A 12,799-nucleotide genomic window follows, 5' to 3' on the forward strand; every position below is an offset into this window, starting at 1 on the left:
ACTTGATACTGGTATGTGAATCCTAGACCCCAATCTAAATGGTTGCTACTCATTTGCCAATTGATTAATTTACAAATCACTACTTTAATTATAACTCTTTCTTATCTTGTAAATAATTCCTTATTGCCTGGATGTCTTTTGTTACTTTTTCTGCTGTTTCCCTCACAGCATCTTCATTGTCCCCAGCTATACTAACATATCGTCCTGATATGTGAACATTCATATCAACTCCAGTGTCCCCGATCAAATATTGATTGATATTTGCTCCTTTTTTTCCTACAAACATTTTGAAAATATTGCTACAAATATCTTCATTTGTATCTACAAACACACTTTCTTTGAATTGTCTCCCAGTTTTAACTTTCTTGCGTAGTTCTTGAATGTTCTTATTAACTTTTTCCGCTGTCCTCTTTACTACGGCATTATCATCCCCACTAACACACACATGGTGATCTGACACAGATATGTTCACTTCAGCCTCATTTTCAATCTCCTTAATCTTCACACCATTTTTGCCAATGAACATGTTCTTAATTCTGTAACAGTCATCGATATTCATATCTATGTATACTTTTTCCACAAATGTCCCGACTTTCAGGCCAGTCCTGATTGACTTGACACTCTTTGCTATGTTATATGTAGTGTTTCTCACTGCCTCAGGGTCACACCCCCGGATCGTGATGTGGGAAGAATATCTCGGCAACACAACATGCACCCCAGTCTCAACAAGTAGATCGATATTCATTCCCCTTTTTCCGATGAGTTTTCTACAAATTCTTTGAGTTATGTCAACATCTTTATTTACGAACACTTTATCTACGAATTTCCAATCAGGTATATGGTTCCTTAGTTCCTGGAGTTTGCTTTGTACTCTCTCTGTAGCTCTTTTCACAGAGTCACAGTCAGACCCAGAGATGCTGACATGGCGATCTGTTAAACCTATATCAATGTCGACGCCAGTCTCTCTTTTCAGTCGATCAATACTTGTTCTCTCTTTACCGATGAACATCTTGGCAATAGTTCGCGATAATTGAAAATCAGAATCTATGAGGATATTTTGTGTAAATTGTCTCTCATCGTGAATAACTTTCCTTATTCTTTCAACTTCGTGGTTGATAATTTCTTCCGCGATTTTAACGATTGCATACTCAGGACCTTCAATATATACATGATCATTTTTCACAGCTGCTTCCCAATGGTAGCCACTTTCAGCAACAAGTCTTTGAATATTCTTTCCGTTTTTACCTACCAGCTTCCCACCAATAACATCAAGGTCGGGGAATTCTAGTTTCGACGATATCACGGTTCTCGTCGATATGCAAAACGATCTTGCCATTCCATGTGAGATTTTTGAGAAATGAATTAAACATCTTGCCACGCTAAATCTAAAATCAAATTCATGTCGTCTTGAAGAGAGCAACAACCTGGTTGACAGTAGGTAGCCAAAGCGACCTGCAGTTCTTATGGAGGCTGCCATATTGGAACATCACGTGGGTAATACAGGTTACCCGGATAAAAATGCGGACAAACCGCGAACGGCCGGCAGAGCCCGACACAGGCAGCAGAGAGAATTCTCGAGTTATTCCCCTTGGATCACAAGACATTGTCTTTCGTGTACTTGTTTTAGTGTAATATTATTGAGGTTTTTAATTCACTGCTTTATAATTCTGTTATTAAGCAAAGTTGTTTTTGACAACAGGTAGCGCAATATTACATAAGCTACATGACGTACCGCGGGACAAGAAGAGAAAATGATTTGATCAAAGTTAGACAGGTAAACATATATTGTTTGTTTCATTTTATGTACAACAATGTATTACATATCATTTAAAATCATTTTGTATATCGGAAGAGATGGCATGAAATGTCAACGTGGATACATATACCTAGTTGCTTGAACTCATAACAATTTTACACTGAATGAACCATTGATACTAATTCAGTATTTATTACTCCAGTCGTTAATACAGATGATTTTCTTTCTGATAATACGTTTTACAATAAACTATGTTTATATTGTAACTTTCGTGTTCAATTTATTTTCGTCCTTTTCGCAAGTACAGTGTATGTATCTATATGAATGTAATACAATGTTTGTATTTGTATGAATGTATTTCACAATCGTTGTATTTGAGATATTCTGTTGTTGGTCATCTCAGGTGAGATATATATGTGTGTGTTTGTTTTTAAATTTTAGTCTGACAGTGACCATACAGACAAGACATCATACCCATTTAACGTTAACGTACGATGGCCGACAGTGGCCGGCAAAAACATATTGTTGGGCGACATGAAATATTTATCTGTCACCCAAATTGTATTCATATCGACTGTTTACTACCATTTCGTAACAGTTCAATGCTTATATTTACATTCATAATTTTATTTTATTTACTGTAGCTTAAGACGCGTTTAAATTTGCCGCTTCTCCTATCACTGACGTCATCAAGTTCAAATACCGGAACAGCTGAAATTTCCAGAAGGAATAATATAGTCCCTCATGTCGTTATCAATAGCAATCACATGAAATGTTTTTTGCACAATTTGGCTTTATATTATATTTTATAAACGTTTGTAGATATCTTCAAATTGTTCACAATTGCATAATTTCTGATTGTTTAAAAATAAAGCCGTTTTTTGGCGCATGATATACGGTTAACATTTAGAAGCGATGCGGCGTTGAATGGGTACTGCACAGGATAGACTCGATTCCTCGGAAACACTTATGTTCCTATCGACTGGATTTACGTTATTTTCAGAGGAATATCATCTCTTAAATTCTAAATGAACGTCGTCTTGACAGTAGGTGAAAACGATTCCAAGGATATTTCATTAAACAGAATCCAGTCTAACCGGTCACATCAGTGTCGCTAACTTAGCAGACGATGTTCAACTTCACAGGGGCTCGATTTTGGAGTAAGGTAGGCCTTTGACATCAGTGAATAACCACATAACTATAATTCAGTATGCATACACAACCAGAAACCATGTCGATACTGCCGATTTTTCGCAAGATTTTTTTTTTAAATGCTGGACTTTAAATGTTGTCGTGTCTAGCATTTCTGACAATTCGACAACGAGCCCCTGTGTGACGACAGTGACAATTTTATTACTTCCTATACATCAGGAATAGAGCTTATAATAATTTTGTGTCGAGTCGGTCGACTTCATTTTTTCTATTATTAAATTTTACTCTCATAACTTGCGTTGCTTTTTTTGTGGTGGTTTACGTAGATAAATGCTAGCATTCGAAATCTCTCCTGGCCGAATGTAACTGGCGGCCATTGTTTTGACCAGCAACACCTGGGGCTGTATTCCTACTTTGACCGAATCACTGTAAATTGTAGTATACAGTCTCATGAATACAATTTGGTTTACTAACGATATATAGGCTCGAATGCAACACAGAATGTAAATATAATATCAGAGACCTATATACTAATTTAGTATATAGGTCTCTGATAATATATATAACTACTAACCACGTTTTCTAAAAACGTCCCGACAAATTATAATGTAATGTGATTCTAACATTCTGGAATTCATGGTCATAAGGATAAATTGCACACCTCAGATTTGGAGGGTTCCATTAAAACTATGGGTTGGGGAACAACATGGTCAGTTTTGTACATAATAATTTGTACATAATTATTTGTCATGACAAAAAACATTTTCAGAAAATGCGTTTTGTACATAATTATTTGTTCATCATTAGTTTGTCATGACAAAAATGTTTTTAGAAAAACGTGTGTACTCAATTATATAGAATATTAGGTACAGTACGTAGTCTGCAGCAGTATGTTTTTACCGGCCGCTGTTGGCCGTCATATTAACGTGTGTGGACACTCCATGAGAGAAGTACCCCATCTAACGAATTAAGGTTTCCCGTTGATGTTCATACATAGTTTTAGCTAGATATGCCATTACTCCTTGTAATGATTTATAATGAACACAGAGAGTGTCGTTTTTACCGAATTTTAATATAATGAACATCAGGGGTGTCACTTTTACCGAATTTTGATCCGGCGCCATAAAACTTCTGAAAATGTGCTATGCACACAAGGGAAGGTCCGAATACACATAGACTCTAACAAATTCTCAGATCCCTGTGTTACCCACTAGGGAAGGTCCAAATAGACGTAGACTGTAACAAATTCTCAGGTCCCTGTGTTACACACTAGGGAAGGTCCAAATACACGTAGACTGTAACAAATTCTCTGGTCCCTGTGATACATACTGGAAAGGTCCAAATACACGTAGACTGTAACAAATTCTCAGGTCCCTGTGTTAAACACTAGGGAAGGTCCAAATACACGTAGACTCTAACAAATTCTCTGGTCCCTGTGATACATACTGGAAAGGTCCAAATACACGTAGACTGTAACAAATTCTCAGGTCCCTGTGTTAAACACTAGGGAAGGTGCAGGTACACATAGACTGTAACAAATTCTCTGGTCCCTGTGATACACTCTTGGGAAGGTCCAAATAGACGAAGACTGTAACAAATTCTCGGGTTCCTGTGTTACACACTAGGGAAGGTCCAAATACACGTAGACTGTAACAAATTCTCAGGTCCCTGTGTTACACTCTTGGGAAGGTCCAAATAGACGTAGACTGTAACAAATTCTCAGATCCCTGTGTTACACACTAGGGAAGGTCCAAATACACGTAGACTGTAACACATTCTCAGGTCCCTGTGATACACTCTTGGGAAGGTCCAAATAGACGTTGACTGTAACAAATTCTCATGTCCCTGTGATACACACAAGGGAAGATCCAAATGTACATGGTCTGAAACAAATTCTCAGGTCCCTGTGGGCAAGACATACAGTGAATTTATTTTCTGTAATTGTTCAGCTTTCCACATATCAAATCTACATTAAGGTATAAATAAAACACATATCGAAGAAGGTTTTTGTCATAAAGCTGCCTTTTTTGTATTACACTGTTGAATACAATGAGCGCCATTGTTATCCTGAAGGATAATCAGTACATGATATTTGAGCAAAGGTTCTCTCCCTTCATTGATAGTTTTTGACAACAGGTAGCGCAATATTACATAAGCTACATGACGTACCGCGGGACAAGAAGAGAAAATGATTTGATCAAAGTTAGACAGGTAAACATATATTGTTTGTTTCATTTTATGTACAACAATGTATTACATATCATTTAAAATCATTTTGTATATCGGAAGAGATGGCATGAAATGTCAACGTGGATAAATATACCTAGTAGCTCAAACTCATAACAATTTTACACTGAATGGACCATTGATAATAATTCAGTATTTATTACTCCAGTCGTTAATACAGATGATTTTCTTTCTGACAATACGTTTTACAATAAACTATGTTTACTATACGACTTGGACACGTTTGGTCAACGACTACTGTCAGTCGGCGACGTCCCTGTTCAATGTGATTTTAGTACAATGTACGTGTTAAATATCTATCGACTAGATTTAAACCATACAGCTGTATGTCGCAGTAGTTATTGCGTACTCTTTAGTTATAGTCCGTTTCATTTATCTTTATGTCGATAAAAAACTAATATGAGACTCTGACTGTATACTATATGACAGTATTTCGGCCAGTGTAGGCACACAACACATGTACAGCTCCAGGTGGACAAGCAGGTAAAACAAACATGGCGGCCAGTTACTTTCGATATCAATAGAGCTTTCTGGGTTTGTTAGCATTTAGTATTATAAGCTACCACAGAGACCTATATACTAGGGACTCGCAACAACCGCTTTTCTCGCATAGTCACGACCTCACCTATTGTTCTCATAACCGGAGGTATATTTAGCACGAGATCTGCGGCTGCGCAATAGGTGGATATCGGAGTTGTTTATATTAGTGACATGTGCCGTGCCAAGAGATGGCGACGACTGTCTGTGCACATGTGTCACCGCGTTTGGCCGAGATAACTTCACACTGGCGATATGTGAACAACGATATTTAAGTTGTGTCTAATCGAAAAAAGCACCACTTTTCCGTTAAAGATTCATATAGAAACACATGGAATATGTCGTCCGATTTTCTGCCATTAGACGATGATCTAAATTTAGATGTTATAGAGAAATATACTGACGACGATTCTTATATTTTCGATAGTGATACTGACTTCAGTCAGTGCTTCCCTAATTATACCGGACTCTTACAAGGGGAAATATAATCACCTAGCTGTGTTATTTTCTTTGTATCTAAATACACTTTATTAATGACAACTGTCCAAGTATTGAATTACAGATGCTTGATCTTTTCTTGCTAATGTATACCGACGACATGGCTTTATTTGTTAACTGCCCAGAAGATTTACAAATTATGTTGGATTCTTTATATGCATATACCATAAAATGGAATCTGGAGGTCAATGTTGATATAATATGTATAACTAAAATCATGGTGTTTAGAAATTGTGGACAAATAAGAAATAATGAGCCATGGAAATATAATAATGAATAATAATGACAATATAGAAATTGTTGACAGTTTTAAATACTTGGGTATGCTGTTCAACTACAATGGGAAGTTTTACAAAACACAAAAACATTTTGCAGAACAAGGCAGAAAAGCTTTATTTTCTCTGACAACTTCTCTTAGAAATCATTGCTTGAATGTAGAAACTTATAGTTCTATTTTTGATTCGTATGTAAATAGTACTTTACGTTATGCATCGGAAATATGGGGATTTCATAAAGCACCGGATGTCGAAAGCGTACATTAGAAATTCTGTAAAAAAAATACTTAACTTAATAAGGTGCCTAAATCAACTTGCAATGACTTCGTTTACTGTGAATTGGGTAGATTACCATAAACTATTATGAGAAAATTCAGAGTGTTCAAATATTGGTGAAACAGTCGGATAATCTGTTATTGAAAACATGTCTTGATGAAATGGTAAATGAGAATGACGTGTGGATATGTGACATTAAGAATGAATTAGCCGCTTTAGGTATTGAGTACATGTTTTTTTCTAATTCACCAGTAGACTATGCTTTTAAAAGCATTGAGCAGAGATTGACCGATGTTACAAAACAAAACATGTTAACAGATATCTAGTTCGTCGAAAGGTAGATTATATATCAATATCTGATAGATAGCCACTGTGTACAGTTTTAAACCTTTAGAAACTAAATATAAATGTATGTGGAGCATCCTCACACAAATTAAATATAGAAATAGGTAGACATAATAATATTACCCAAAGTAATAGAACCTGTAACAATTGTGATTTGTGTGACATTGAGGATGAGTTTCATTTTATTTTGATATGTCCATTATATACAGGTCTGAGGGTAAAATGTATAAAACAATATTACCACAAAAGACATTCTGTTTTTAAATTAATCCAACTATTATCTGTTAATAATGCTAGAGAGATGTCAAATTTAGGTTAATATCTATACTTGGCTTGCAAAAGACAAAATTTATTAGTGTAGATAATTTTATATTGAACAGTTTTCATGTAACACTCTCCTGTACACATCTGTAGTTGTTTAATGTTATATATCTTATATACCTGCATCTGCACCCACCAATAGACCAGTGATTCGTTGATTAATTTCACCAGCAGTTTTACAGTACAGTATAAAAACCACCATTAAAACTATGCCTTTTATCTTCTTTTGGAGATATTTCTTGTTTATTAGACAAATGCTATAGCAAAAGTCTTAAGTAAAATGAAAAAAAAAAAAACCACTGTCATGTTTGATGATTGATAATATTTTATTATTTAGTATTGAAAACTTTGATAGTGCTTAGGTCATGTACCAATGGTAGATCTTTTCTTCTTTGGCTTTCTGAAAAAAAAATCAAGTTTAATAAGTATTGATACATTATGGTATAGAATAGGCAGAGAAGCTTCTATAAGATTTAAATTTGAAACATTCAAATTTCAAATACCCTGCAGTAAATTCATATACCCCAAATGTTGATTAAAGTAACAGATTCGTAAATTCAAAATTAACCTAAAAACATATATATCTAAATATGAATGGACCCATTTAAGTTTAATTAGGGAATGAGGACACACCTGAGGGATTTTTGTCTTCCAGAGTACAGGTAAATATTTAGATTGTATACTGCACAGCATGCCTTTAGTGAACTCTAGTATTTTGGGGAGATGGACATCGCCTCAGGACAGGTGTTGACAGTGAGACACACCTGTTGATTCATGTATATCTCAAAGGTAATAAAGGTGTGGTCAATGTCCCTATGGTTTGGATGGAGTGGGGGAGCCCAGGTGATCACCATGACAAAGTACAGGTACATACAGGTATATAATCTACATATATTCTGAATGGACCCCCCCTTTGAGTTTATTAGGAGATGCCCCATGACCAGGTGTTAATGTTTTTATCAAAGGTGAGTTGTGATCAATGCCCCAAAGGTTGGGGGGGGGGGGGGTATATTTATCGGTCATAATGGGGGAAAAAAATTATATATATAACCTTTTGATTTTATTAATTTCCCACACAATACAATAAAATATATACCGCAGTATTTAATGTTTTGCTATGTGCAAAAGATATCATAGCTGTTATATTCCAACACACTCATTCCTCGATCAATCCCTGCAATTCTGTATCAAATATCTGTTTTGAAACACTAAATAATTTACAAAAAGTATAATATTTAATTTAATTTACATTAGACTGATTTATACTTTTTTCAATTAGTTTCAATTAATGCATTTCTTTCAATAATGGCTTTATTATTCATGAGATCAATGTTAACAGAAGTCATGACTATACTATATAAAATTCTACAGATTATAGCTATCAAATCACTAATCTAATTATAAATATGATATTAAAGACAATGAATTACACAACAAATTTGACTAAACGCGATACAGTAACTATCGAGCAACAATTATTTGAAAACCATTTTGAAATTGGTCAATAAATAAAAAAGGAGTTAATTATATAAACTGAAACCATGTAGCACTGTCCTTAACACCAGCCATTCACAGTATAACCATAATTTGTTTTGTTTACTTATTTTCACTGGGCAATAACTAAATATTCACAATGAATTACACAACAAATTTGACCAAACGCGATACAGTAACTATCGAGCAACAATTATTTGAAAACCATTTTGAAATTGGTCAATAAATAAAAAAGGAGTTCATTATATAAACTGAAACCATGTAGCACTGTCCTTAACACCAGCCATTCACAGTATAACCATAATTTGTTTTGTTTACTTATTTTCACTGGGCAATTACTAAATATTCACAATGAATTACACAACAAATTTCACTAAACGCGATACAGTAACTATCGAGCAACAATTATTTGAAAACCATTTTGAAATTGGTCAATAAATAAAAAAGGAGTTAATTATATAAACTGAAACCATGTAGCACTGTCTTTAACACCAGACATAAGCTAACCAGCGTGGTAATCGCCGTGAAAAGAACCGTCACATGTGCAGTCTTCCGAACATAAAGTACGACGGAATACGTTTGAAACACCAGTTTACATAAAAATAATTGCACTTACGTTTGATTCCCGTGATTTGTTATCGGACAATAGTCTTCTATGAGCTGTCATAAAGCTGACCGTGTTTCAGGCGTACCTTCAATATGGCGTCTAAACAGTAGGAGCAGCGATGCACTATGGGATAAATTACCCGAACTTCCGCTCGGCGGTGACGTTTGGTAAGCCAAAGAGCTTGTTGCGAATCCCTAGTATATAGGTCTCTGGCTACCATGACAAACAAACTAAAACTTCATCAGTTTTGGAGCTTTATATTTATAATGATAAGTTATGTAGATGCCACAAATTTCATTCATCTCTTGTTTAGAAAACTTCCCATTTTTCAACTACTCAGTATATATATATATATATATGTATCAGATTTTGTCTCGGTGTCCAGTTTTGAGAAATACAGGACACCACAACGCTAAACCTCCAGCATTTATATAAATACTGGGAAGTGCTGTGGCCCTTTTACTGATGTCAAAGGTCTACTTCACACCGAGCTGCGACATCGAGACCCAGAACACGTCGTCTACTAGCGATGCTGATCTGACAGGGTTGTTTTTGTTTAGCGTCCTATGAACAGCCAGGGTCATTTAGGTGGAGGACAGCCGGAGTACCCGGAGAAAAACCACCGGCCTACGGTCAGTACCTGGCAACTGTCCCACGTAGGTTTCGAACTCGCAACCCAGAGGTAGAGGGCTAGTGATAAAGTGTCGGGACACATTAACCACTCGGCCACCGCGGCCCCTCATCTGACAGCATGGCATTGAATCACACTAAATAAATATTCGTATTCTACTGTAACTTTGAACACTTTCACTTTGCCGGTCCCCAGAAAAGTGGTACAAGATTTTATCCCACTGAAGGCGATACATTTGTTATATATATGACAAATGTGTTTTATCACATATATATTATCAACCATCAAGTGTGTATTCGGAATTAATCAATATCATCTTTTTATGTTAGTATGTATATTGTTCCGTAATTTGTGCCCGTCCATCACCGGAAGTTGTTTTGATGTTAAGAAGAATAAATTATAAGTTGGAGGCAGCACGTGTTAGAGATTTTTCAATATTGTACACACAGCCAAGCAATGATCAGATCAGATCTTCATGTGTAACTGAGAAACTTCTGGGGACCGACAAAGTAAATGTTACCATCAGGAGGACTATCTTTTAGAATATTATAATTGATATTCTGAAAATATAGTCAGTAAAATGTTTCAATGATAAATAGTCCTTAGTTACATTCGCTGTGTTTTTCTTGTATATATATCACATGTTTTTTTTTTTTATCTTTTAACTAGGAAAGCTCGTTACTGACGTAAAATACAACAGGAAAAGATGGCAGAAGGAATGATTGAGGAACTGAAACGTGTATTAAAGTGTCCTATTTGTTCTAACGTGTTGGATGACGCAAGAGTCCTCAAGTGTGGTCATACGTTCTGTTACCTTTGTATCAAGCAAGATTATGAAAGTCATCAACTTAATAAAGGAAACTGTCCCGTATGCGGTGAAAATTATTTTCTTAAAGAACGTGATACAAGACACCTGTCCAAGGCCTTCATTGTCAATAACGTACTAGATATAGTGAAAGTACCAACAGTGTGTAAGTGTGCATTTTGCCAAACTGACGACAGTACACATATCTGTCTGAAATGTAAGCTGAATGTGTGTCGATATTGTTCAAAGAGATCAATGTCTTTCTGTACACACCAGACAGTAACTATGGAGTACCTGAACTCCGACCCATTTCTACAAGCTATCATACAATGTAGCAAATCCAAACCCATGTGTCCTTCACACCGAGAGGAAGAGGTGAATAATTTCTGTCAAAATTGCAAACGCGTGATATGCGAGGAATGTATCAACGAGGCACATCGTCATCACACTGTTCTGGGACTCCAGGAAGCTGTTAATCAAATTCGAGGGGGAACATTCTGCAGCTGTTAGAAAGGAAAACGCATGAACTGGAAATGTTTTTAACCAAGTTGGGAACAATTTCGGCAGACACAAGGACAGACGTTATAGTAGTCAACCCAACAGAACAGGAACAAAGATTGTGTGAATCAAATCGAGACGAGTGTTCACTTCTCCACCAACAAATGCGTGATGTATTTATGTATGGTAGTGGACAAGCGATACTAGAGTCGTTTTATGACCGAGCGAATAGAATTAACAAGCTCTTGGATTATAAGCCAGAACAGGAGCTATTTTTCATGACAGGTTCCGAATCATTGCATAAAAGTAAATATTCCCAAACCCGAATACACGATAATAGTAATATACAACAAATACATGGCACACTATATAATTTTTAAAATTACTCTAATTCGCTTCACATTACATAATGCATGTTACTTCAAGTGTTACGCAATGTACGGAACACATAAAAACTATATCGACTTGAACATTTTGATGATGATGTGTACAGGAAGTCTACAAGAAACTCTAAAAAGCACACATAAACAAGTGACATATAATAACCTCCTTCTCGAATATGGCAAGCGTTTCTGTCTTCCTGGTGGTAAGCTGTTCTACGAAGTGGACACTACCATTCTATGGCATCGGTTACCATAAGTCACAGTATGATAATTGGAACGCATAACAAAGATTCTGTTTCCGATCGTGGTGATCGTGACAGCTGGTAGTGACATGCTCCTGTAGCCACGTATGTGTATATCAAAATCTTGAACTGTGACGTGAAACGCACCTGTATCCAAGACTACAACACTCGTGTGATGTGGTTCCTCTTTTGAGTACGGGGAACCTGACGTGCTGCAGTGTTCTAGTCCCTTTGTAGGAGGCTAATCAGTCCATCAAATATACCAAAGTGCAAAGCATTACCATAGTCAAATCGGGAAGTAACAAGCAGATGTACCAATGCCTTGTATGCACCCAATGTGTCAGATATACCAAAGAACAAAACATTACCATAGTCTAATCGAGAAGTAACAAGCAAATCTAGCAATGTCCTGTATGCATCTGTGGTGATGAACTGCCGAATATATCCAATGTTTCGGTAATATTTCGGTAATAATGATTTAGCAATAACAAGAACTTGCGTTATCCAATGACCCCTCGGTTTTTCTTTGATATTTTGTTGGTGATATATTGCATACTATGTGGTATTTCAAATATCACATATGTGATATCTGAAATATCACATGGCATTTCTGATTGGTCCATGCCTCAGTCTTGAGGCGGGGCCAATTTCAAATGTGGGCGTGACAAATTAACAGAGACAGGAAATAGATATAAAACAAAATTTAATGAAATACAAGTGCCGTTTAGAGAT

At 36.0% G+C, this 12,799-nt stretch overlaps 1 protein-coding gene across 2 annotated transcripts; it reads left to right on the forward strand.

The window, feature by feature from the left end:
* Nucleotides 1-1,741: 1,741 nt before the first annotated feature.
* On the forward strand, nucleotides 1,742-12,799 carry LOC117315733 (E3 ubiquitin-protein ligase Midline-1-like). Of its 2 annotated transcripts, none has more exons than XM_033870086.1 (2): nucleotides 1,742-1,774; nucleotides 10,809-12,799. In XM_033870086.1, exon 2 carries the CDS (start codon nucleotides 10,846-10,848, stop codon nucleotides 11,452-11,454), a length of 609 nt encoding a protein of 202 aa, XP_033725977.1. In that variant the 5' UTR covers nucleotides 1,742-1,774; nucleotides 10,809-10,845; the 3' UTR covers nucleotides 11,455-12,799. The 2 variants fall into 2 exon arrangements, with proteins under 2 accessions (XP_033725977.1, XP_033725976.1); XM_033870085.1 differs by lacking the exon at nucleotides 1,742-1,774 and adding an exon at nucleotides 5,014-5,119.

The sequence above is a fragment of the Pecten maximus genome, chromosome 17, assembly GCF_902652985.1.
Source record: "Pecten maximus chromosome 17, xPecMax1.1, whole genome shotgun sequence".
In the NCBI taxonomy this organism is placed as follows: Eukaryota; Metazoa; Mollusca; class Bivalvia; order Pectinida; family Pectinidae; genus Pecten; species Pecten maximus.

Coding starts and splice junctions, on each gene's coding strand:
- LOC117315733 (XM_033870086.1), top strand. CDS start 10,846: ATGGCAGAAGGAATGATTGAGGAACTGAAACGTGTATTAAAGTGTCCT.